Consider the following 22,968-nt stretch of genomic DNA (forward strand, 5'->3'; position numbering starts at 1 on the left):
ACCCTACATAAACACATAGTCCACCTTGTTCTTTCAAGTTAATGTTCCATCGCTCTGTTACAGTTACTAAAAAACCATTATAATTTGCTTTTCATCTTCTTTTAAGCACATTAATCATTGGCGTCCATTTATATTTAACTTGTTAAAACGGACAATTGAGAAACCACCAATATATGCAGGCAAGATTTCATCTTTTAAGATATTATCTTTAGAAATTCATTTTAGAAATAAAAACATGCTGTTGCCTTTTAATTTCCCTAATTGTCTTCAATTAGGGAACTGCCATTCATTATTATTTTGTTTTTCATTTGGTGTTTTGCTTTGTTTGTTATTCTTAAATGTGTAAAACACTGTCATTTTTCCTCCTTAAGGCTATATTTGCCTTCCAATCAGTTTGGTGTAGGGGTTGTAATATATGTAATGTATAGAGACAGTTGTAATAAATATGTAACATATTACATATTTGTAATATATATTTATGTGGATATAAGTATGTATATATAATTTTTATATATAATATATTTGTTCTTAAGAAAGTAAAAATATGTATTTTATTTATATCTCCATTTTTAAAAATTAATTTAGAATAGCCAGAATTTGAGACAAAGTAGATAAAATCCTTTTGTTTATGAACAACAGAATGGTCTGTTGGGCCTACCAGCTTCTGTGCTAGTAATAGTATCCTTAGATGGTTTTATTCATCAGTCACTCATTTTATGAATTAATTCGAGATTAAAAAATCCAGCTTTTAAAAACTTACAATCTCAAATGTCTCTCTCATACTCACCAGATTTCCAGTGTACTCTGACCTCCATCTGTGATGGTGTATGTAAACGTATGGTAACAGATTAAAAAACAAAGCTTAATAGCTAAATTAAAGAGTTCCTATTAGAATGGCTTTTACAAATAATACAACATGGTCATCTTCTGTCAAATAAATATATAATGACTTATAGATACAAATACAGAATTAAGTTTGACTTTCTAATTAAGAAACTGTTTAAAGCATAAAGATGAAAGCAAGTCACTTGAAGTAACAACAACAGTGCTCACTTCAGCAGCACATATACTAAAATTGAAGTAACAACAACAGGCAATAGATATAACTAGATGAATTACAGAAGAGAAAACTTAAGTGGGTAATACATATGTCAAAAAAAGCTCAACCACACTTAACGCTAAAAATGCAAATAAAAATTAAAAGCCATTTCACTATCAAATTAGAAAACATCCTTAGAAGAAACACAAAATGCTGATGCAGTAAACAGTAAACAGAAACAATCATATTCTCATAATGCGACGTAAACCTGTGCAGTTTCTCTGAAAAAAATGTTAATATAGTTCATGAACTTAAAAATTGTCACATACTTTGATATACTCCTCTATCCCAATCTAAGCAGATAATCAGAAATAAAATCAAACACTTGCACGCAAAGATGTTCTATTTAATATTAGTCAAAATTGCAAACAATATAAATGTCTAACAAATTAAGAATAATTAATTACTCTATGACTGTATTATGAAATTTATTTACCTATTAGAGATTATGTTTTGGAAAATTATTTTACAACAAGATAAAATGCTCACAATATAATAGGAACAGAAATAAGCTGCTGCATCAATGAGTTGTCAGTTGATGTGCTACCTGTGCACCTGAAACCGCTTTTAAATTTTTTGGTTTTTTATTTTATTTTTTATTTTTATTATTTTTTAGGTTTTAAGTGTAATTAACATACAGTGTTATATAAGTTTCAGGTGTATAATATAATGACTCAACAATTCTATACATTACTCAGTGCTGGTCACCTCGAGTGTACTTTTCACCCTAACCCCTACCCACCTCTCAGCCACACAAACTCCTCTTACAGTAAGTAATGATTGTAGCAACTCCATTCTTTTTTTTTTTTTTTAAGATTTTATTTATTTATTTGACACAGAGAGAAACACAGCGAGAGAGGGAACACAGGCAGGGGAAGTGGGAGAGGGAGATGCAGGCTTTCCGCGGAGCAGGGAGCCCGATGCAGGGCTCGATCCCAGGACCTGGGATCATGACCTGAGCTAAAGGCAGATGCTTAACGGCTGAGCCACCCAGGTGCCCCTCCACTCTTTTCAAAAGAAAAACAATGTAAGATTATTGGAAGTTTATGCAGCTGTGATTCTAGACCTATATTAATCGCTAATCCATATTTGACACGCAAAAAAATATTTAACAAAAAAAACACTTACATTTTTAGAACTATGACTAGCCTTGACTGAAAATTTTGGTTTTCATTTAGAATACTGTCAGCTAGAAAAAGAAAAAACAAAAACAAAAAAGTTTTCTTAACCCAATAACAAAATAGGGAGATTTATTCATAAGTGATTTGTCAGTGTCGGTGATCACTCAGGAGACAGAGTAGAAGGAAAGTGACTTAGACTCTAAAAAGCACGCGGACATGCTGACAGCGGTTCACACGCAGTTAGCGGCTGACCTGCATAAAGGATATCACTAGGTTTAGATGCTTATTTCCCAAGCTAATATGGTGCTAACCATAATCCAAAATGTGATCACTGGATTTAGACCTTTGTAAAGCTATGTTGTGACCACAGGGGTGAAATTTTAAAAAACAATAACCATATTTTTAATAAAATGATAATGAAAGAGATTCTGTTTTCCCTTTTGTAGAGGAATCCTTGTAATAAAATCCATAGCTATACTGAGTTATCTTTTTAACATATATTTTAAACCTCCTAGAAAGAATAGGGTTACTTCATAATTTTAATCATATTTATTTGATCACTGATAACTATTGAGTGATTTGAACAATAGTCGTGGGTATGTTAATTTTCAAGGTTTACAATCAATGAATATGTCCTCATCTTCTCTTGGAGGCAGAACTGCTCTAGCGAAAATAAATAAAGAAAAGTCTCTCAAGAACTTTCCCCATTTCTTTTACTTATTACCAGTGATTGCAAAATGTTAAGAGAATTAGAATACATACATTTATTTATTTTTTTTAAAGATTTTAGAATACATACATTTAAAATAAGCACCCACATCTAACCCAAGTGGAAAATTCAATTCCAAAAATCCAGTGATCAAAATTTAAAAGCAACCAGAGTTAACCTATTTCCTAGAATCTATATTCTATTTCCAAGGGGCAGAACCAGCAGGATGGTAGTAAGTACATACATTGCTGCACACACATGCAAAAATGTACTATGCATGTAATCTTGGCAGAGAAAAAAATTCTACTTCCTTTTCATCAGTCTTTAGATGTCACGGTCATAAATATACTAGCTTGGTATTTCAGATTCGGAAGTATGTCTCCTTGAAGTGTTGACATTTTTATATATGGATACCTTTCGAGAAAAAACTAAATTTGCACATACTGTTATGAACATAATCTGGTTTTCTTCCTCTGCGTTAGCACAGAAGGCCTACCTGACCACATCATAGGAGTTGTACTACTTTTTCTCCATTTGTACACGAATTGCTTCCTATGACCTCTGAAAGGTCCATATATCACTACTTGAATACATCAGAAGTTCTGCAATGTCAATGTCACCAAAATTGGGCATGGAGGTTTTTATTTTCTACAAATGTTGTCTCAAGGTAACATCAGCTAGATCTCAGACAAGGAAAAATCTTGTTTGATTAACTTTTTAAAATCTATCAAAAACAAAGGACATGGAAAAAAGAAAAAAAAAAAAAAAGACAGAAATCCATCTTGTATTATGGACAGCCCAAACAATTATACTAAAGCTAAAGAAGATAAATGGTGCTACTGGAGTTTTAACTCATTGCTGGTTGGTTTATAACTGCTACAAATCTTTCCTTTCAATAATATATCTTTGGAAAGATCAGGAAAATAGTAACAAATGTATCATTCTCCAACAAATTGCTCTCTCTTTTCATTTTGAGTCCAGAGTGTTTCTGGAAATATAAAGATACATTAGGGTCTTATGTTGGAATATTCCAAATATCAAATTTGGAATGGATATTGAAAATAAGAGCACTGAAGAAGGGACAGATCACTGTCAAAATATCTAGACAGTGTATGTTCATTCAAATTTATTGAAACAATTTGGTCTTAAAATCCACTAAAAATAGCAGCCTTTCATGATTTGGGGGGTTGTTATTATGTGTTCTAAACCATGATTTGGAGTTGTATTCTTTTTTATAGTTCAGATTATGAAATGGCTCAACTATGGAGAAATTGTGGCTTAGTGTACCTGAAAAATATCCATTTGTGTATATGAAGATCAAAATTTATTTTTACTTTTGTCATGGATCATCTGGTTAAATTTAGGTAAATTATCTTACATATAAAAACTATAATTCTTTCTTCTACAAATACCAGAAAATTTTTATAAGTTAAATGTACTTTCAGCACCCAGTATTTGGGTAGAAAATGCACCACTTAATTATGCTCCATTTACCTATTCTCTCATAAATTATTTTATGAAGTCTCAATTTGGGGGGTACATTTATGCTATCACCATATTTCATGCTGTCGGCTACTTTTCCAGATGGTGTGCATGTTACTATGGAATGTTAAACATCTAAAAGTGGGCTACAGTCCATTTCAGGATGGAGATGTAATGGAATGCATGTTTTACTTCTACTAAGGCACCATTCAAATACTTGTCTCTGACTCTTGGACTAAACTTTTCTTCTGTCTGCTTCTGTTATGTTATTTAACATTTACTCAATTACAATGAAAAAAATGAAAATGTCCTTCCCCCAAATTTATCTTTGTTCTATTATCTTAGATGCATATCTGTCATATTCAGCCAGTTCAAAACAACTAGTTTACATTTTGCCTTTTTATGCAATTTTCAAAAGTATTGCATCCTTCATTTCCTGTTTGTTTGAACTGTCCCATAGAGGGACGCCTGGGTGGCTCCGTTGTTTAAGCGGCTGCCTTCAGCTCAGGTCATGATCCTAGGGTCCTGGGATGGAGTCCAGCATGGGGCTCCTTGCTCAGTGGGGAGCCTGCTTCTCCCTCTGCCTGCCTCTCCCCCTGCTCATGTTCTCTCTCTGCCTCTCTCTCTCTGCCAAATAAATAAATAAATAATCTTAAGAAAAAATAAACTGTCCCATGGAATAAGAAAAGTTAAATTTTAGTGACATGGTAAGAAGACAATGAGTTCCTTAATTACATAGTCTCTTTGAGAAACTAAGTTCTTCTCTACTCCCTCATTCACTGATAATCTAAGATATGAATTATACACAGGGGAAAGCTTTCAAAGCAGAAGTACCATAAGCATTAGAATATCACCTTGAGTGGGGGGAGTTGAGAAGAGGTGGCTCATGAGCAGGACTTTAATCCAATATAGTAGTCAGTGGATCATGAATCGCTGTACTCTGTGATGAAATACTATTCTTTATCTGTCCTAGATGGAACATAGATCATGCAAAGGCAACTCGACTGCTTCAAGGTTCTGGCAGAAGATGAGTCTGAAAATGTTGACAAAATCAAAATTGTAGCCATTTTTTTCCTATACACTTGTTTTGCCCAAGAGGAAATGTAAGCCCAGAAATTGAAATGACCTACATAAATTCTGCTTATTTTTTAGTCATTTAACCTTGAATAAGTCACTTAATCTAGAGGATTCCAAAATGTCTTCCTCTATAAAATGGGCATGGTTGTGGTGGGGTATGATTTCTTTCTTCTACCGATAAGATTTTTTTTTAAAGATTTTATTTGTTTATTTGTCAGAGAGAGAGAGCACAACCAGGGGGAGTGGCAGGCAGAGGGAGAAGCAGGTCCCTGCTGAATAGGGAGCCCGAGGTGGGACTCGAGCCCATGATCCCAGGATCATGACCTGAGCCCAAGGCAGACGCTTAACCAACTGAGCCACCCAGGCGTCCCACTAACTGATAAGGTTTTTATGAATCCTAAGAGTTCTATAACTTTCCAATGAACTGAGTTGTGTCTCACTTTCCACACACACACACAAATCAATTACAATATTTATTTAATACTTATTATTAGGTTCTGTTTGCTGTTTGCCACCTCAGTTCCATGACATCCAGATATAGTCAGGTATGCTAAAAATACAGTCTCCACAGTTTCATCAGTTCATGGATGTGCTCCTAAACCAATGAATTAAATTCGGTATTTTCCCATTAATGAATATAAGGAAAGAAAGAATTATGGCTATTAAACTGATTCTCCAGTTGATTTCACATGTATTCTTTAAATAATTTCAGTGAAACACACTATTCCAATCAGAATATATGTGGTGCTTTGCTCAGCAACATGGTCTCCAGAGACAGAACACCTGTATTCAAATCCTTATTTATACTATTCTGAAGCTTCAGTTTGGGAACTTCACTGTGTTATCAAATGAGGGAATTCCATAGTTTTTCAGTAAAAATTAAACAATAGTAAGTATGTAGAACAATGCCTAGAATACATTTTCAGAATAAAATAAATATTGTTAATATTATTGCAAAGCAACTAATACATATTGTCAAATCTGAGTACAATTAGAAAATTTACTTAATTTCCATTACTTAAATTTGATGTCTACTTTTTTTTCAGAGAATAACCCCATGAATGGAATATAACACATAGGGAAATAACTTTGGCAGCTTGGATTATGAGTCTGATGTTCACCCTATTGAGATTCTCCTTCACTCACCTGATATTTAATATCCTAGAAACTTGTGGAGGGAACTCAGAGAATAAATTTAAAAATTTGTCTCCAAGGGTGCCTAGGTGGCTCAGTCGTTCAGTGACTGCCTTTGGCTCAGGTCATGATCCTGTGGTCCTGAGATTGAGTCCCACATCGGGCTCCCTGCTCGGCAGGGAGCCTGCTTCTCTCCCTCTCCCTCTGCCTGCCACTCCCCCTGCTTGTGCTTGCTCTCTCTCTCTGTCAAATAAATAAATAAAATCTTTTTTTTTTTTTAAGATTTTATTTGACAGAGAGAGACACAGCAAGAGAGGGAACACAAGCAGGGAGGAGTGGAAGAGGGAGAAACAGGCTTTCCGCGGAGCAGGGAGCCCAATGTGGGGCTCGATCGCAGAACCCTGGGACCATGGCCTGAGCCGAACACAGACACTTAATGACTGAGCCACCCAGGTGCCCAATAAATAAAATCTTTGAAAAGAAATTTGTCTCCAAGCTCAAAGTTCATATCACCTATGAGAATACTGAAATCAACCCAACATAAAAAACTACATTGAACATACATAAAGACATACTGCATGGACTTTAAAACATTGTTTCTCTAGCGATTGGAATCTGGTCTCATCAAGGAGACAGTGGCCCAAATATCGCCAGTGTGTGAACAAGGTACACATATAAAGATGGTTTTAAACACTTAGAGTCCTTTCACCTCCTATGACCATGTAATGACAAGACAGATTATAATTGAAATTTTACATCAGTTCTTTACAGAAGGCCAAAAAACCATTTTGAGTATTGTTGTTGTTGTTGTTGTTGTTGTTTTACAGAAATAAGCCAATTCAATGCATTAATTTGGACCAATAAAGATTCAGTCTTCAGAGCCCATTCTCTGCAAAATTTCAATATCAAAGCAAGGGTAATGGAAAAAATTGTAAACAAAAATATTTTCAACTGAAAGAATGAAAACAATTTCAATCTTCTTAGTGATCTATAAAGCACCTACCTTAAGCACTAGAAAGTACTAGTAATTCAATGTGCTTGTTTTAAAAAAATAAGACATTTATACAGTTATCATCAATGAGAACCAAATAAGCTGATATCTGTGCATGAGAAATAACTGGTCATAGTGTCAATATTTAAAGTTCATTCTAATTTTTCAAGCCATTTATGAACATCTTCTTAGAATCAGGCAACCCTTACCACATTGTTCAAAGGAGAGCAAAGCAAACAAACAGACAAACAAAAAACTCTGTGGGAGGGATACCAGTTCCCAAGGTTCATGTGAGCCTTCAGAATATGTATTGACCGGAAGATCAGTAAACTAAAACTTGTTTAATAAGTTATAAATGTTGTTAATATAATTTAATAAATTATAGATACTGTTATTTCTCTTTAAGACAATTTATTTTTAAGTAAAACTTTCAAAGATTATTTAATTAGAAAATCATCTCTTGGGGCGCCTGGGTGGTTCAGTCGTTAAGTGTCTGCCTTTGGCTCAGGTCATGATCCCAGGGTCCCGGGATCGAGGCGCACATCGGGCTCCCTGCTCCGCGGGAAGTCTGCTTCTTCCTCTCCCACTCCCCTGCTTGTGTTCCTGCTCTCGCTGTCTCTCTCTCTGTCAAATAAATAAATAAAATCTTAAAAAAAAAAATCATCTCTCTCCATTTGGCCACTGCTTTTCACAGACCTCTAAACAATCCTATGAATTATTAACTTCAAGACTTTCTCACTCACCATTAACTTTCCCAAGATCTGAGAAAGAGCTCTTCACTAAAACTTTCTTCCAAAATGGATTCAATAAGGGCGAATGCAAAACAGTCTATATATGACAGGAAAATCACAAATGCAAATACTAACCAGGTAAATTGTGGCTGAATTTCAATTATGCTTTTAGAATTGTTCTTGGGAAATTCAAGCTTTCTCTTCAATTAAGTGATGTATTTAGAGACGCAAATTAGAGTTAGTTTCCAGGATTTCAGAATGAAATAAGCGCTGGGTAAATTCAAATCTCATAGCAGAATCATGTAACCCACAGACTCTGCTACCAGCTGCACCTCTATGAATGTGACAAGTGCAAGGTCTTTTGAAACTAACTCAGCAAAAATGTGAAAGCCCTTGGACACTCAGGAGGAATAGAATCCAACTTATAACTTATGTATTTGTCTAAGAAATGAGATTCAAAATAACTGTTTATAAAATGTTTTGTGTGATTTCGTATTTTATTAAGGTTTTATGTATCCATAGCATTTATGCATTCTGAAGTTGCTGTTATAAATATGCAGTTTTAATAATGAAGTAGTTTTTATAAAATATAGTTACAATTATAATTAATCTTTATTACAAGAAATTAATCTTGATTACAACCAATTTAATTATTTTTGCTCCATATTTTATTACTCTAGTTTACCACAGAAAATTGGAAGGACCATAGAAAAGAAATAATGGAAAATAAAGAAAATAATGTGATTGCTATCTCCCTGGATGCTGATTACCATGGTGAAGATACTTGAAATACAAAAAAGTTCCCTATTTCTGCACTAGAATAGGATATATTTCGGATATATGCATATGTCTTTTCCATAATGCCTTGTAATAGAATGGGCAAAAAGCAATGAACGTTTATCATAATAAAAAATAATTTCCCAGGGGCACCTGGGTGGCTCATCTGTTAAGCATCTGCCTTTGGGTCAGGTCATGATCTCAAGCCCCTGGTATCAAGCCCCAAGTCAGGCTCCCTGCTCGGCAGGAACTCTGCTTCTCCCTCTCCCTCTGACCCTCCCCTCTGCTCCTGCTCTCTCTCTCTCTCTTTGCTCTCTCTCTCTCAAATAAATAAATAAAATCTTTTTAAAAAAATTTCCCCAATAGGCAGTATACATTTCAAGATTTTTAGTCTAACATTGCACAATTAATAGTTTGTCATGTAAATGTCAATTGGCTAGTTATGTACAAGCTAAATTGGACATCATTTTCTCAGGCATATTTAATTCAACAACCTCATTCAGTGAAACACAATTATAAAAAAATATTAATTAAAACACAATTTGTGGAAAATAGAAGACTATAATTGAAGTAATTTCTAGTTTAACTAAGAATCAGATTCTGTAGAGGTCTATAGTATTTGAAAACTCAGTTATCAGATCCTTTTAAAAGTAATCATTCAATATATATGATCCAGTCTCAGAGAGGTAATTTAGGACACAAATCTGTAAATTATACAAACCCCATTTTCTTTCTCTCATCCTAATCATGACACTGGTCTATAGTTTAGAATAGAGATGAAGCTTCTTCACCTGTACCTAGAATTGGGAATAGACTCCTGGAGGCCATGGTGCAGGCAAATATCTTTCCCCGGGGAAAATCAAGGTTTATAGACAAGGGCAATGGTGAGTCCAGAAATCAAAGGCAAAATTGATGTACAAGTCACAGAACTAGCATTTTAGAAGAGATAGAGATGGGGCAAATCTTGCTGCATTTTGAATAGCTATGAAATGTAGAAGATGGGTGGAGAAGGTGATGAAGCCCTCAAGGGAATGTTCCGGAGGTAGAGCTGACATTTACCTTCATGGGCTAGTGGATGTACCTTGTACCAGTGACCTTGGGAGGCTTTAAAAAACATCAAAGCGTGTGGACAACAGGTGGCAAATCCAGTTCTTTGCTTTTTTCTTTTTTTATTTTCAATACTCTTACTATCTTTTATTCAACTTTTTTAAACTAAAAAAAATAATTCACCCATTTCTCCCACTCACTATGCTTGTCTCTTTCAACCACCGATTTGTTCTCTGTATCTATGAGCTTGGTTTGTTTTGTTTTGGGGTTTTTTTGTTTTTTGTTTTTATTCTACATATAAGAGAGATCATACAGTATTTGTCTTTTCCTGTCTGACTTATTTCGCTTAGTATAATGACCTCAAGGTCCATTCATGTTGTTGCAAATGACAAGATTTCATTCTTTCATTCTTTTTATTGCTGAATAATATTCCTCTGTGTGTGTGTGTGTATCACAATTTCTTTATCCATTCATTCATTGATGAACACTTAGGTTGTTTCCATATCTTGGCTTTTATAAATAATACTTCAGTGAATATGGGGGTACATATATCTTTTTGAGTTAGTGTTTTTGTTTTCTTCAGATAAATACCCAGAAGTGGAATTGCTGGATCATATGGTAGTTCTATTTTTAATTTTTTGAGGAACTGCCATACTGTTTTCCATAGTGGTTGTACCAATTTACATTTCTACCAGCAGTGTGCAAAGATTCCCTTTGCTTCATAACTTTGTCAGCACATGTTTTTCTTGTCATTTAGATAATAGCCATCCTAACAGTATCTCATTGCGGCTTTCATTTGCATTCTCCTGATAATTAATGATGTTGAACATCTTTTCATGTACCTGTTGTCCATCTATATGTCTTATTTAAAAAATGTCTTTTCAGATCTTCTGCCCATTTTGTTTTAAAATAGGCTCCACATCCAGTGTGGAGCCCAAATTGGGGCTTGAACTGAGATCAAGACCTGAGCTGGTATCAGGAGTCAGACACTTAACCGATTGAGCCACCCAGGCACTCCTCTTCTGCCATTTATTTATTTATTTATTTAAATATTTATTTATTTTAGAGTGAGAGAGAACATGTGAGTGTAGGTAGGGGCAGAGGGAGAGGGAGAGAGAAACCTTAGCGGACTCCACACTCAGTGCGGAGCCCAGCATGGGGCTCAATCTCACAATCCTGAGATCATGACCCGAGTTGAAACCAAGAGTCAGATGCTTAATTGACCGCACCACCCAGGGCCCCCCTGCCCATTTTTAAATCAAATTGGTTTTTTTGTTTGTTTTTTGGGGATTTTTGTGGTTGTTTTTGCTGTTGGGTTGTATGAGTTCTTTATACATTTTAGATATCAGCCCCTTATCAGATATATGATTTGCAATTATTTTCTCCCATTCAGTAGGTTCCCTTTCTATTTTGTTAATGGTTTTATTTGCTGTGCAGAAGCTTTTTAGTTTAATGTAGTCCCACTTGTTTATTTTTGTCTTTGTTGCCTTTGCTTTTGGTGTCAGGTTCAAAAAATCATTGTCAAGATTCATGTAAAGGAGCTAACAGCTTATGTTTTCTTCTAGGAGTTTTATGGCTTCAGGTCTTACATTCAAGTCTTGAATTCATTTTGCGTTTATTTTTGTGTATGGTATAACAAAGTGGTCCACTTTTATTCTTTTGCATGTGGTTGACCAATCTGTCCAACACCATTTATTGAAGAGGCTGTCCTTTCCACATTGTATATTCTTGACTCCTTTGTTGCAAATTAATTGACCATATGTGTTTAATTTTGGGCTCTCTATTCTGTTCTTTTGATCTATATGTCTGTTTTTAGGCCAATACCATACTGTTTTTATTACTGTAGTTTTGTAATATAATTTTAAGTCAGAGAATGTAATGCCTTAAGCACATATTGGGGCTTGAACTGAGATCAAGACCTGAGCTGATGTCAGGAGTCAGACACTTAACCGACTCTGATTTCAAATTATATACAGAGATACTGGCCTGTAATTTTCTTTTCTTGTGGTGTCTTTGTTTGGTTTTGGTGTCAGTCTAGACTCATAAAACGAATTTGGAAGTATTCCCTCTCTTTTAGTTTTTGAAAGAGTTTGAGGATTGGTATTAATTATTGTTTGAATGTTTGGTGGAATTCACAGATAAAGCCATCTCATCCTGGACTTTTGTTTGTTGGGGGGTTTTTGATTACTATTCAATTTCCTTGCTAGTTATCAGTCTGTTCCAATTTTCTATGTCATCATGATTCAGTGTCAGTAGATTGTATGTTTTTAGGAATTTATTCATTCTCTAGGTTGTCTAATTTGTTGGCATATAATCATTCATAGTAGTCTCTTATGATCTTTTGCATTTCTGTCATATTAATGTAACATCTCTTTCTGATTTTATTTATTTGAGTCAGTCTAGCTAAAGTTTGTTAATTTTGCTTATCTTTTCAAAGAACTATTTCTTAGTTACATTGATCATTTCTATGGTCTTTCTAATTTCTATTTTATTGATTTCTTCTCTAATCTTTTTATTTCCTTCCTCCTACTAGCTTTGGGTTTTATTTATTCTTTTATAGCTTCTTGAGTTGTAAAGTTAGAATGTTTATTTGGGAATTTTCTTGTTTCTTGAAGTAGACACTTATCACTATGAATTCCCTTAGAACTGTTTTTGCTGCCTCCCAAAAATTTTGGTATATTTTTCCATTTTTGTTTCACGGCATTTTTTTAAATTTCTCTTTTGATTTCTTCTTTCACCCGGTGATTGTTCAATAGCATGTTGTTTAATCTCCACATATTTGTAAATTTTTTAATGATTTCAATCCTCTTAAATTGATTAAGAAATGTTTTATCACCTAACATATGATCTATCATGGAAAATATCCCATGTACACTGAGAAAAATCTATATTCTGTTGCTTTTGGATGGAATGTTCTGTAAATATCTGTTAAGTCCATCTGGCCTAACATATCATTTAAGGCCAACGTTTTCTGATTGATTTTCTGTCTGGATGATCTATCCAATTGATGTAAATGGGGTATTAAAGTCCTCTACTATTAATGTATTCCTATTTGTCCCTTTATGTTTGCTAGCATTTGCTTTATATATTAAGTGCCCCTATGTTGGGTGCATAAATATTTACAAATGTTATATCCTATTGTTGGTTTCAGTCTTTACCATTATGTAAAGCCTTTCTTTATCCCTTATTGCAGTCTTTGTTTTTAAGTCTATGTTGTCATATAAGTACAGCCAGTCCAGCTTTGTCTTGGCTCCATTTGCATGAAATATCTTTTTCTATCCTTTTCCTTTCAGCCTGTGTATGTCCTTCCACCTAACGTATGTCTTTTGTAGGCAGTGTATAGATAAGTCTTATTTCTTATTAAAACTATTTCAACTGTCTTATTGAAAATATTTCTTAATAGAATCATTATTTTCTTGCTGGGATTAACACAGTATGAAAACAGATATTTAATAGTATTAGTAGTAGGTAGCATTTGTTGAGTGTTTAGTATGACCTAGCCACCGAGCTAAGCAGTTTGAGCACCATATTTTATTTATGAAGTAATAATAATTTATTCACATTTAATGTGTGATGTGCCTAAAGTTCAGTAAGGTTTTGTGAACACCTCTTTGTAATAAAAGATGCAATAACCTTTTGAAATGATGCTCTTCAGCATGAGCATTAGATGATGGCAACATGAGAATTAGTTATGTTAGTTAAGCACTACTTCTATCACTGTAGTTTTCTGAAATTCAGGTCATAATTCTACAAAGAAAACTTTAAAAATATGAGAGATCATTTAGAGGAATGAAGGATTCTTCATCCCAGGAAATGATTTTCAAGTCTGGAGAAGAAATTACCTTTGTTGGGTTGGAGGAGTTGGGAGCGGGGAGGAGGAAATTTTTTAAAGTGTTTTGGAATTATTATTAAGGGAAAACAAATGTACTGAGGAAAGAGTCACATCTGAAGTTGGATATTTGTGGCAATAATAAAAAATAGTTGTCTGTCCTGAGGATGTATCATTTGTCATTAGGAAAAAACAAAAGACAAAAAGGAAATAGTAGTAATCTAAATAAAACATATTTATAATCATATTTTTTGGCAAAGTTGAGTAAGAGTGAGAACTGATTAATGCCAATATGGCAATTTTCCCTAGGATGTAATTGGAAGACCTCACGATCATTCAAATCTTAAGATTTGCATCCCCACAGTTTCTTTTGAAGAGCACCAGATTTAAAAAGTAGTCCCTCTGATTTTCTTCCTTAGGTAAAAGTCTACTGCAAGATTCTACTTATGATCCAGGAGTTGGAAGAAGATCAGCTTTCTCAGGGCTGTATGTTCCTATCTGCAAGATCATCTGAAGGAGGTATTTAACACCATCCATAAGAAAAAGCTAGGATTCATGGTAGGAAACATGGCCTCCTCTTTGTCAGCTATTCCTCATGTTATCATCATGTCAGCAGAATTTATCACAGGGATTACAGTAAATGGATTTCTTATCATCATCAACTGTAAAGAATTGATCAAAAGCAGAAAGCTAACACCAGTGCAACTCCTTTTCATGTGTATAGGTATGTCGAGATTTGGTCTGCTGATGGTGTTAATGGTACAAAGTTTTTTCTCTGTGTTCTTTCCATTCTTTTATAGGGTAAAAGTTTATGGTGCAGCAATGTTGTTCTTTTGGATGTTTTTAAACTCTGTCAGTCTCTGGTTTGCCACCTGCCTTTCTGCATTTTACTGCCTCAAGATATCAGGCTTCACTCAGCCCTATTTTCTTTGGCTGAAAGTCAGGATCTCAAAGTTAATGCCTTGGCTGCTTCTGGGAAGCTTTCTGGCCTCCATGAGCACTGCAGCTCTGTGTATTGAGGCAGATTACCCTAAAAATATGGACAGTGATGATGTCCTCAAGAATGCCACGCTGAAGAGGGCTGAGCCCAAGATAAGGCAAATTAATGAAGTACTTCTTGTCAACTTGGCATTACTATTTCCTCTAGCCGTATTTGTGATGTGCACTCTTATGTTATTCATTTCTCTCTACAAGCACACTCATCGGATGCAAAATGGATCTCATGGTGTTAGAAATGCCAGCACAGAAGCCCATATAAATGCATTAAAAACAGTGATAACATTCTTCTGCTTCTTTATTTCTTATTTTGCTGCTTTCATGGCAAATATGACATTCAGTGTTCCTTATGGAAGTCATTGCTTCTTTGTACTCAAGGACATAATGGCAGCATTTCCCTCTGGCCATTCAATTATAATCATCTTGAGTAATTCTAAATTCCAGCAGCCTTTCAGGAGATTTCTCTGCCTTAAAAAGAATCAATGAAGAGGAGAAACAATGCAAAACATTGTTTATTTCTTTGACAAGGATTCAATGGACTTATGTTTTGTTTCTGGTTACCTATGTATTTTGTGTGCTCTCTTTCCGGCATTTTCCTTCTTATCTCCTACACCCAGGACATGCGAAGCACTAATTTTGATGTTGGATGGATAGGATATTTCTTTTTCCAGGGATAGTATACTTAAAAATATTATGGTAGTAACACATTTAAATAATTAGTACTTGCAGTGGAATGCCAATTGTGTTATAAATCAGGAAAAAACTTATGTTATCTGTCTTCTCAGATCTTCGAGAATCTTCTGGTTTAAATGAGCAAAATCAGATTGATTTAGGGTAAGACTTGGAACAATATAATAAATTTGGCTATTTGAGTAAACATAACTATTTTTTCAAAGAGCATCATTAGTGTAATTATTGTTAGAATACAAATTATATGGTGAAGTGTATGTATGTCCAGGCAATGTATTCAGATATACAGATTAAAGTCTTACTCTGCTTTTGATGTCAGTTACTAGTTCAGGTTGGTAAATGATAAGAGGCAAATAGAGGTAGCATGTGTGTGCGTATACACACACACAATCCAGGGTCTCCATTTTTACAAGACAAATAAATCTTTTTCAACTCCTTGAAGTGTTAAACTCATGTCCAGAGACAATACGAGTGAGGTCGTTGACATCGAAGTCCCAGCAGGAAAATGTTCAGCTGGTGTCTTAACCCCTTAACCGGTGTGTCGATTCCTTCCAACCGGAAATGTTGCCAGGGGTATGGCAGCAGCAAATGACTTGAAGATCGAAGGTAAAAGTTTTGAAACACGTTGATAGATTTAAGTGAATTCTGCTCTTTAAGGATCTTAAAAGTCTTAAAGACTTTAAGGATCTTAAAGTCTTGCTTTAGGAAAGAAAAATAGTTTTTGTAATATCTTACGTCTCAGGGTATCTGTTTGAATCTGTGAAATCCTCATTGGCTCCTAAACAAACAAACGAACAAGTGTGTAGTTACGGTAATTATAAATAAATTGTCATTAGGTGAATTGGAAGTTGCAAGGATGGAAAAAAACAGACAAACCTAGGTGTGTGTGTGTGTGTACCTCTGTGTGATTTTTTTTTTACACGCAATTGTTTACTTCATCCTCAGAGCACTTTATAAAGTAGACAATGGTATTATCTCACTTTCCGCTTGCAAAAATAAGGTTGGGAGAGGTCATTACACATTCTTAAAGTCCGTCAGCTACACTCAGTGGTGTAATTGGAACTCTAATGTGGCTCTTCCGTCTCTAAAGCCAGTACCCTCTTACTTGGTTTTCTTGCCATTAGTGTTTATAGCAACCTTAGATACTGAAATTTGTGATGAGAAACAATGTTCACCCTATAATGTATGATACACTATGACTTTTCTTTATGGTGTCCTTAAAATGTCAACTGAAAAATATTTCACAAATCTCTGCATTATTCTATTACTTGGTCAATTATTTATTTTTTTATTTATCTCATACTTGGTTTACTAATAGTCTGAAGTGATTTAAACATGGGTCCTCCAATTTACAATTTAATATGTCTCTACTGGGAAATTGCTATGCAGCTCTCACTTACTATGGGTCAGGCAAAATTAAACTCACTACTGGGAAAAACTGGTACTCACTATGTTTACAGCCTGAGTTCTGACCAATTGTGTAACTGGAGCCTACCCCTTAGATTATAGAATGACCTATAAGTTTTTTGTTTTTGTTTTGTTTGTTTGTTTATTTATTTATTTATTTATTTATTTATTTATTTATTTTTATCTTTTTTTAAAATTTTTTTATTCTTATGTTAATCCCCATACATTACATCATTAGTTTTAGATGAAGTGTTCCATGATTCATTGTTTGCGCACAACACCCAGTGCTCCATGCAGAATGTGCCCTCCTCAATACCCACCACCAGGCCAACCCATCCTCCCACCCCTCTCCCCTCCAGAACCCTGCTTGTTTTTCAGAGTCCATCGTCTCTCATGGTTCGTCTACCCCTCCGATTTCCCCCGCTTCATTCTTCCCCTCCCGCTACCTTCTTTTTTTTTTTCTTAACATATATTGCACTATTTGTTTCAGAGGTACAGATCTGAGATTCAACAGTCTTGCACAATTCACAGCGCTTACCAGAGCACATAACCTCCCCAGTGTCTATCACCCAGTCACCCCATCCCTCCCACCCCACCCCCCACTCCAACAACCCTCAGTTTGTTTACTGCGATTAAGAATTCCTCATATCAGTGAGATCATATGATACATGTCTTTCTCTGTTTGACTTATTTCGCTCAACATAATACCCTCCAGTTCCATCCACGTCGTTGCAAATGGCAAGATCTCATTCCTTTTGATGGCTGCATAATATTCCATTGTATATATATACCACTTCTTCTTTATCCATTCATCTGTCGATGGACATCTTGGCTCTATCCACAGTTTGGCTATTGTGGACATTGCTGCTATAAACATTGGGGTGCACGACCGCTTCGGATCCCTACTTTTGTATCTTTGGGATAAATACCCAGTACTGCAATTGCTGGATCATATGGTAGCTCTATTTTCAACTTTTTGAGGAACCTCCATACTGTTTTCCAGAGTGGCTGCACCAGCTTGCATTCCCACCAACAGTGTAGGAGGGTTCCCCTTTCTCCGCATCCCCGCCAACATCTGTCATTTCCTGACTTGTTAATTTTAGCCATTCTGACTGGTGTGAGGTGGTATCTCATTGAGGTTTTGATTTGGATTTCCCTGATGCCGAGCGATATTGAGCACTTTTTCATGTGTCTGTTGGCCATTTGGATGTCTTCTTTGGAAAAATGTCTGTTCATGTCTTCTGCCCATTTCTTGATTGGATTCTTTGTTCTTTGGGTGTTGAGTTTGATGAGTTCTTTATAGATTTAGGATACTAGCCCTTTATCTGATATGTCATTTGCAAATATCTTCTCCCATTCTGTCGGTTGTCTTTTGGTTTTGTTGACTGTTTCCTTTGCTTTGCAAAAGCTTTTTATCTTGATGAAGTCCCAATAGTTCATTTTTGCCCTTGCTTCCCTTGCCTTTGGCGATGTTTCTAGGAAGAAGTTGCTGTGGCTGAGGTCAAAGAGGTTGCTGCCTGTGTTCTCCTTTAGGATTTTGATGGACTCCTGTCTCACATTGAGGTCTTTCAACCATGTGGAGTCTATTTTTGTGTGTGGTGTAAGGAAATGGTCCAGTTTCATTCTTCTGCATGTGGCTATCCAATTTTCCCAACACCATTTGTTGAAGAGACGGTCTTTGTTCCATTGGACATTCTTTCCTGCTTTGTCGAAGATGAGTTGACCATAGAGTTGAGGGTCCATTTCTGGGCTCTCTATTCTGTTCCATTGATCTATGTGTCTGTTTTTGTGCCAGTACCATGCTGTCTTGATGATGACAGCTTTGTAATAGATCTTGAAGTCCGGAATTGTGATGCCACCGGCTTTGCTTTTCTTTTTCAACATTCCTCTGGCTATTCGGCGTCTTTTCTGGTTCCATACAAATTTTAGGATTATTTGTTCCATTTCTTTGAAAAAAGTGGATGGTATTTTGATGGGGATTGCATTGAATGTGTAGATTGCTCTAGGTAGCATTGACATCTTCACAATATTTGTTCTTCCAATTCATGAGCATGGAACGTTTTTCCATTTCTTTGTGTCTTCCTCAATTTCTTTCATGAGTATTTTATAGTTTTCTGAGTACAGATCCTTTGTCTCTTTGGTTAGATTTATGCCTAGGTATCTTATGGTTTTGGGTGCAATTGTAAATGGGATCGACTCCTTAATTTCTCTTTCTTCTGTCTTGTTGTTGGTGTATAGGAATGCCACTGACTTCTGTGCATTGATTTTATATCCTGCCACTTTACTGAATTCCTGTATGAGTTCTAGCAGTTTTGGGGTGGAGTCTTTGGGGTTTTCCACATAAAGTATCCTATCATCTGCAAAGAGTGAGAGTTTGACTTCTTCTTTGCCGATTTGGATGCCTTTGATTTCTTTTTGTTGTCTGATTGCTGTGGCTAGGACTTCCAATACTATGTTGAATAGCAGTGGTGACAGTGGACATCCCTGCCGCGTTCCTGACCTTAGGGGGAAAGCTCTCAGTTTTTCCCCATTGAGAATGATATTCGCTGTAGGTTTTTCATAGATGGCTTTTATGATATTGAGGTATGTACCCTCTATCCCTATACTCTGAAGAGTTTTGATCAAGAAAGGATGCTGTACTTTGTCAAAAGCTTTTTCTGCATCTATTGGGAGGATCATATGATTCTTGTTCTTTCTTTTGTTAATGTATTGTATCACGTTGATTGATTTGCGGATGTTGAACCAACCTTGCAGCCCAGGGATAAATCCCACTTGGTCATGGTGAATAATCCTTTTAATGTACTGTTGGATCCTATTGGCTAGTATTTTGGTGAGAATTTTTGCATCCATGTTCATCAGGGATATTGGTCTGTAATTCTCCTTTTTGATGGGGTCTTTGTCTGGTTTTGGATCAAGGTAATGCTGGCCTCATAAAATGAGTTTGGAAATTTTCCTTCCGTTTCTATTTTTTGGAACAGTTTCGGAAGAATAGGTATTAATTCTTCTTGAAATGTTTGGTAGAATTCCCCTGGGAAGCCATCTGGCCCTGGGCTTTTGTTTTTTGGGAGATTTTTGATGACTGCTTCAATTTCCTTAGTGGTTATAGGTCTGTTCAGGTTTTCTATTTCATCCTGGTTCAGTTTTGGTAGTTGATACATCTCTAGGAATGCATCCATCTCTTCCAGGTTATGTAATTTGCTGGCATAGAGTTGCTCATAATATGTTCTTATAATTGTTTGTATTTCTTCGGTGTTGGTTGTGATCTCTCCTCTTTCATTCATGATTTTGTTGATTTGGGTCATTTCTCTTCTCTTTTTGATAAGCCTGGCCAGGGGTTTGTCAATCTTGTTAATTCTTTCAAAGAACCAGCTCCTAGTTTCGTTGATCTGTTCTACTGTTCTTTTAGATTCTATTTCATTGATTTCTGCTCTGATCTTTATTATTTCTCTTCTCCTGCTGGGTTTAGGCTTTATTTGCTATTCTTTCTCCAGCTCCTTTAGGTGTAGGGTTAGGTTCTGTACTTGAGACCTTTCTTGTTTCTTGAGAAAGGCTTGTATTGCTATATACTTTCCTCTTAGGACTGCCTTTGCTGCATCCCAAAGATTTTGAACAGTTGTGTTTTTATTTTCATTGGTTTCCATGTATTTTTTTAATTCTTCTTTAATTTCCTGTTTGACCCATTCATTCTTCAGTAGGATGCTCTTTAGCCTGCATGTATTTGAGTTCTTTCTGACTTTCCTCTTGTGATTGAGTTCTAGTTTCAAAGCATTGTGGTCTGAAAATAGGCAGGGAATGATCCCAATCTTTTGGTACCGGTTGAGACCTGATTTATGACCTAGGATGTGATCGATTCTGGAGAATGTTCCATGGGCACTAGAGAAGAGTGTGTATTCCGTTGCTTTGGGGTGGAATGTTCTGAATATGTCTGTGAAGTCCATTTGGTCCAGTGTGTCATTTAAAGTCTTTATTTCCTTGTTGATCTTTTGCTTAGACGATCTGTCCATTTCAGTGAGGGGGATGTTAAAGTCCCCCACTATTATTGTATTGTTGTCGATGTGTTTCTTTGCTTTTGTTATTAATTGGCTTATATAATTGGCTGCTCCCATGTTAGGGGCATAGATATTTACAATTGTTAGATCTTCTTGTTGAATAGATCCTTTAAGTATGATATAGTGTCCTTCCTCATCTCTTATTACAGTCTTTGGTTTAAAATCTAATTTGTCTGATATAAGGATTGCCACCCCAGCTTTCTTTTGGTGTCCATTAGCATGGTAAATGGCTTTCCACCCCCTCACTTTCAATCTGGGGGTGTCTTTGGTTCTAAAATGAGTCTCTTGCAGTCAGCATATCGGTGGATCTTGTTTTTTAATCCAGTCTGTTAGCCTGTGTCTTTTGATTGGGGCATTTAGCCCATTTACATTCAGGGTAACTATTGAAAGATAGGAATTTAGTGCCATTGTATTGCCTGTAAGGTGACTGTTACCGTATACTGTCTGTGTTCCTTTCTGGTCTATGTTGCTTTTAGGGTGTCTCTTTGCTTAGAGGACCCCTTTCAAGATTTCCTGTAGGGCTGGTTTTGTGTTTGCAAATTCCTTTAGTTTTTGTTTGTCCTGGAAGCTTTTTATCTCTCCTTCAATTTTCAATGACAGCCTAGCTGGATAGAGTATTCTTGGCTGCATATTTTTCTCATTTAGTGCTCTGAATATATCCTGCCAGTCCTTTCTGGCCTGCCAGGTCTCTGTGGATAGGTCTGTTGCCAATCTAGTGTTTCTACCATTGTAGGTTACATATCTCTTCTCCCGAGCTGCTTTCAGGATTTTCTCTTTGTCTATGAGACTCGTAAGTTTTACTATTAGATGTCGGGGAGTTGACCTATTTTTATTGATTTTGAGAGGGGTTCTCTGTGCTTCCTGGATTTTCATGCCTGTTTCTTTCCCCAAATTAGGGAAGTTCTCTGCTATAATTTGCTCCATTATACCTTCCGCCCCTCTCTCTCTTTCTTCTTCTTCTGGGATCCCAATTATTCTAATGTTGTTTCGTCTTATGGTATCGCTTATCTCTCGAATTCTGCCCTCGTGATCCAGTAGTTGTTTATCTCTCTTTTTCTCAGCTTCTTTATTTTCCATCATTTCATCTTCTATATTACTGATTCTCTCTTCTGCCTCATTTATTCTAGCACTTAGCGCCCCCATTTTTGATTGCACCTCATTAATAGCCTTTTTGATTTCTACTTGGTTGGATTTTAGCTCTTTTACTTCTCCAGAAAGGGTTTCTCTAATAACTTCCATATTTTTTTCAAGCCCAGCTAGTATCTTTAAAGTGATGATTCTGAACTCTAGATCTGACATCGTACTAATGTCCCTATTGAGTAGGTCCCTGGCCGTCGGTACTACCTCTTGTTCTTTTTGTTGAGGTGATTTTTTCCGTCTTGTCATTTTGTGCAGAGGAGAATAGATTAATGAGAGAACAAAATGCTAGCAGAGTAACCACGTTCCCAGAAAATATATTCTAAACAAATCAGAAAAGACCTGAAGCAGTGGGATAAGAAAGGGAAAGAGAAAAAAGAAAAAGAAAAAAAAGAAAAAGATAAAGATAAAAACAAAAACAAAGAAAACAAAACAACAACAACAAAAGAAAAACTAGAATGTGATCGAATATGATCTATATGGTATATAGATCAGTGCCACACACTAGATTTGGGGTGTATTTTGGTCTTTTAGAAGAAAGTGCCTCCCAAAATTTTAAAGAAAGAAAAACTTGTATATGTACAAAAATAAGAGTTGATATGATGAAGGGATGGAATATGACTGTAAAAATGGAAATTATAAAAAATTTTATAAAAGGAATTGATAAGAAGTTGTTTGAAAAAAGAAAGAAG

General features: G+C 35.7%; 1 protein-coding gene across 1 annotated transcript; it reads left to right on the forward strand.

Annotated features, from left to right (window-relative positions):
• Positions 1-14,564: 14,564 nt before the first annotated feature.
• LOC118021338 (taste receptor type 2 member 9-like) lies at positions 14,565-15,479 on the forward strand. The gene has a single exon (XM_035021424.1). It carries the CDS (start codon positions 14,565-14,567, stop codon positions 15,477-15,479), a length of 915 nt encoding a protein of 304 aa, XP_034877315.1.
• Positions 15,480-22,968: the final 7,489 nt, after the last annotated feature.

This window comes from Mirounga leonina, unplaced genomic scaffold (genome assembly GCF_011800145.1).
Source record: "Mirounga leonina isolate KUSES-001 unplaced genomic scaffold, KU_Mleo_1.0 Mir_174, whole genome shotgun sequence".
Taxonomy (NCBI): domain Eukaryota; kingdom Metazoa; phylum Chordata; class Mammalia; order Carnivora; family Phocidae; genus Mirounga; species Mirounga leonina.